This window comes from Mandrillus leucophaeus, unplaced genomic scaffold (genome assembly GCF_000951045.1).
Source record: "Mandrillus leucophaeus isolate KB7577 unplaced genomic scaffold, Mleu.le_1.0 Scaffold266, whole genome shotgun sequence".
Taxonomy (NCBI): Eukaryota; Metazoa; Chordata; class Mammalia; order Primates; family Cercopithecidae; genus Mandrillus; species Mandrillus leucophaeus.
The window spans coordinates 2,684,237-2,686,367 of record NW_012102765.1 but is presented as its reverse complement, the minus strand read 5'-3'; the positions used below and the strand labels follow the sequence as shown (position 1 = coordinate 2,686,367).

The 2,131-nt window shown below is 61.8% G+C and overlaps 1 protein-coding gene across 1 annotated transcript in view; it reads right to left on the bottom strand.

Moving 5' to 3' along the window:
* The window catches only part of LOC105542710 (potassium voltage-gated channel subfamily H member 2), a 13,362-nt gene extending 11,237 nt beyond the window's left edge, over positions 1-2,125 (bottom strand). Inside the window, exons 1-2 of the mRNA XM_011984357.1 lie at positions 2,114-2,125; positions 1,355-1,566 (exon numbers count right to left, since the gene is read on the bottom strand). Coding sequence (XP_011839747.1) covers positions 1,355-1,561 — 207 coding nt within the window. The 5' untranslated portion in view covers positions 1,562-1,566; positions 2,114-2,125. The remainder of the gene's footprint in view (positions 1-1,354; positions 1,567-2,113) is intronic.
* Between the last annotated feature and the right edge of the window lie 6 nt (positions 2,126-2,131).

Here is a 2,131-nt window from a genome sequence, read left to right as displayed (position 1 = left end):
CCCGCAGCCTGAGCCCCTCCCCCTCCGCCAGCAGCCGGGCCTGTCACCGCAGATTAATGGTCTCCCTGACACCCCCGCCCAGCCGGTCCAGTGCTGAGCCAGCCAGAGTCAGACAGAGACACCCAGAGATGGAGAGACTGCTGGTGACTGGCAGGAACACACACGCCTGCCGACACATACAGGCGCACATGCACAGACCCACCGCAACTCACGGGCACATGCAGCAGGCACAGGAGCAGGGCAGATGCCAGGGGCTCAGGTGGGAACCAAGAGAGAGGCAAGGGAGGAGGGAGAGAGGGGTAGGTGGCCAGATAAGGGCCTGGGGCAAGGGGGAATGTTCTGGAGTCAAGGCCAATGGGCTGGAGACCTGACGGGGACCCAGAGAGCCAGGCGATGGGAGCAGGGCCAGGAGGCTGCCAAGGTAGCAGGGCAGCTCCCTCACATGGGCCAACCCAGGCAGCTGCTGTGGAAGCGGCAGAAGGGGACAGCTTGGGACAGGAGTCCCCCACATTATCCCAGGCTTCTCACTCACTGCAGGTATCCACACTCCTAACCCACCCACCCCTAGCCCCCAAAGGCTAAGGTGTGGGGTGGATGAGGCCATGGAGGGGTCGCAGGTCCTCTTGCTGCCAGGAGGACCCCAAACCCAGGAGGGGACAGAAGACCAGGCTGGCTAATGCCCCCAAGGCTGAGGGGTCTTCTCTGGTCCAGGATTCAGGGACCTGACCCTTCCATATCTTTGTACCAACCACCATCCAATCCCCTCCCCATGAGAAGAAAACTTGCTTCTCCCATGCTTTGGGGACATAGTTGGGCCCTTCGAGGCCATCCTGGCCATCCCCACAGGACTAGGGCCCACCCTCTGCCTGGTGCATCACCTTGGCCTAGAAGAATCAAGACCCTCCTGTCCTTGACCTCTGTGACCCCTTCTCATTTGAAGCCTCCCAGTTGGCGTGGCCCCTAGTACTCCCTTCACACACCCTGCAGCCAGACGTTTCATGTCCCTCAGGCCGCCTTCCCCCTTTGCTACTGGCCCTCTCACGCCCCCAGCCTCAACTGCCCTGTCCTCACCCTGTGCCCTGAAGGCACGCACCCCATCCACCAATCCTCCCCATCAGCTGTCCCCAGCCCTTCCCCAGGCCCCCCCAGTCCCCTCTCCAGAACTCCTCAGACTGTCCCCTCTCCCACAACCCCAGCTCTGGAATAGATCGCCAACCCCAGCCCTCAGGTCTGCCTCCCTCCAAGAGGCCTTCACTGGCTAGCTCCCTCCACCTGGCTCTGGAGCACAGTCCACTCCCACCCCCTCTCCAAGCTCCTCCAAGGTGAGGGGAGAGCCCAGCCACTGGGCACTTACCTGGGTGACCTTCTCGGTGACATTGTGGGTTCGCTCCTTTATCTTGGGTGCTATGATCTCACGGTCACTGGTGGGAGAAGCCAAGAAGGGGTCACCCTTGAGGTCCACAAAGTTGAGGGTGATTTGGGGAATCTTGCTGATGGTGCGGTAGCGCACGAGGTCGGAGTCTGAGGTGGAGTTGAGTAAGCCACTGCGCAGGGGGTGCATGGCCCCTAGGTGGAGAGGCAACATGGTCAGGCCAGCAGGCCGGAGGCCCCAGGCCAGGCAGGTCACCCACAGACCAAGAGTGGAGACCAGGCCCTGCACAATCAGGAGTCCCTGGAAGTCCAGGGGAGTCACAAGAAACAACGGAGGTCAGACCCCCCGCACCACTCTAAAGAAGCAGCCAGGAGACAGCCTGTGACCAGGAAGAGGAAGAGGAAACGGTCTGCCCCAGGACACTGGCAGGCAGGGGGCCAGGTGGTGTTCGGAGGCCGGGCGCATCTCCTGCCCAGGGCATCCCTGCTCCAGGCCGTCCCGGGACAGCCAGCTCTAAGGGGCCCATCAGGGCTCTGGGAGTGGAAGAATGTAATGGGATGAATGGACATTTAATAGCGCAACAGGCCACTTAATGGAATTAAATAAGTGCTTAATGGGATTTCCATCTCCCAGGCACCCAGGACGTAGTGGAAAGGTCGGAAGCTGAGGGCCGAGAATGCAGCAAGCCTGGCAGCCGAGAAAGCGTGGACTGGGGCGGAACGGGTCCCGTGGCGCCCTCACCGGTGCTGGCGTGGCGCG